General features: G+C 39.0%; 1 protein-coding gene across 1 annotated transcript in view; it reads left to right on the top strand.

Annotated features, from left to right (window-relative positions):
* The window catches only part of LOC118328758 (dedicator of cytokinesis protein 3-like), a gene marked incomplete in the record, with an annotated part of 127,180 nt that overhangs the window by 29,267 nt on the left and 95,982 nt on the right, over positions 1 to 1,931 (top strand). The window contains 1 exon segment of the mRNA XM_035662658.1: positions 1,104 to 1,159. Coding sequence (XP_035518551.1) covers positions 1,104 to 1,159 — 56 coding nt within the window.

The raw sequence follows: 1,931 nt of genomic DNA, 5'->3' as shown, positions 1-1,931 counted from the left end.
TCATACTGAATGATTCAACGATCCTGGTGGTAGTAGGTGAGCTACCAGGGTGACGTAATGTTTACTGTTGCCTGCAGTATCCGCACCAGAGAGCAACTTTTTCAGTAGACAGCTCTGGCACTGAAACGAGGCACCAACATCTGTGTTGTGATTCTGTGTATCTACTGCATCTGCAGCGTGAGAGTTTCTATTAAGCGCTGCAGTCATATTAAAACAAATGAAGCAACCCGCCTAGCATGCTAGCAGCTTCCATTATAACCTTCACAGTACCTTTTACATTAATTATTGAACAGTGCACCTCTGAGACACAGTGCATGTTTTGTAGCAAGTGCTGAACAGGTCTTCACTCTGCATGTCTTTAGCTTGTTCTGTCTGTCTGTGTTACCAGTTGGGGAGTAGTGGAGGGTTGCTTTACATTAAATTAAATATTCGTAAAATAAGCTTTACTAACCCTTTTAGCCATTCTAGTGGCAAGGCTCTAAGGAAGGTGAGGTTCTTCAGTCAGTTAGTCGTCCACTTTTGAATGTTGGATGGATTGCCACGACAGTGTGTATAGACATTCATCTGTTTTCTGTCACTTATGCAGGTCTGTGTTGTACTAGCATCAGGAGAAAAGGCAGAAAGAATTGAGTGCTCACACTCTTTCTAATATACAGTGCATTATGGGAAGTATATAAGACATACGCTATGTCTGAATGAGGTGCAGTATTTCCCAGAATATTACTCCTTTGAGATCAACACTGAATTTAGTGACCAGTCAGCAGTGTTTTCTGTAGGTTTCAATGTTAGAAAGCATATAATACAGATACAATGTTAACATGGCATTTTGTGTAAATTTGTGAACAAACTGAGACAGTTTTTTTTCTTTTAAAAACAATCAACCAAGGTGGAAATGTTATATAACTTATTTTAATGATGTTGTGCTATAAGAAGAAAGGATGAGGTACCAGCACTCCGGCTCCTGAAGATTTACTGGCTGCCTTATTTTAATTTGCTTGTGGTGCACGTGGCTACATACAGTGTCTCCTCATTAATATAGCCATAGATTAGTATAGCCATTTTTATCGTCTATCTTAACCTTTTTTCTGTCTCTGTCTCTCCAGGGAGTTTTCCCAGCCAGCTACATTCACTTGAAGAAAGCCATTGTCACCAACCGAGGGTAAGTGTACCAACCTTTAAGCACTATACTAAGCACAATTCAAAGATCCCCTCCAGACATTTAATAAGACATATATAAAAAATAGTCTGCTTTGGAACATAATGTGTGTCTGATTGTCTCTTTTCTACCAAAAAAGCTACAATTTCCTCAAAATCCTTAAAATGTCATTCTCCTCCTTCTACCTGGGAGCTAACATCCAGAATCTATGAATTGCAAAAATGTGTAAGTTTCTAACAGTTTTCTTTCTGGACTTCACGTAAAGTCCATTCTCATTGTCCTGTGCACTGCGGCAGCCTTCAAGTTTTTACTTGAACTTACTTTTTTTTACTTTATCAGACTTATATAAATATGCATACTGGGAGCAGGATTTGCCATCGTCAAATTCCGCGAATACATCATTCGGCTACAGTAAAGATCAAACATTCCAACAGGTAGCGAACAAGCAAGAAGATTTTTGACTGCGAGAAGAGGGGACTTTAAATGTGCGACCTTATCTTGCCTTTTTCACTCTCTTCTTTCTTTCATTATCCGTTTTTGTCCTTTTGTTCACGACGGATGTCAATAGCACCACATTTTAAATCAAGGATGAAGATAACTGGTAGCCTTGAGCAGCCAACAACTCACACTGTCTAAGGGGAAAGAAAGGGGAAAAAAATACCTGCGTGCTAATATTTAATTTAATTTTCAGGTAAGTATGAAAAGAAGCTTGTGAAAGGGACTTGACATCAGGTCCAAGGCAAAATGTAATGCCTAAGGGTGAATAAATTAGGCG

The sequence above is a fragment of the Morone saxatilis genome, unplaced genomic scaffold, assembly GCF_004916995.1.
Source record: "Morone saxatilis isolate NCDOM2014 unplaced genomic scaffold, NCSU_SB_2.0 Contig18, whole genome shotgun sequence".
Classification (NCBI taxonomy): domain Eukaryota; kingdom Metazoa; phylum Chordata; class Actinopteri; family Moronidae; genus Morone; species Morone saxatilis.
Note: the sequence above shows the minus strand (reverse complement) of the source record. Positions and strands in the feature narration are given on the sequence as shown.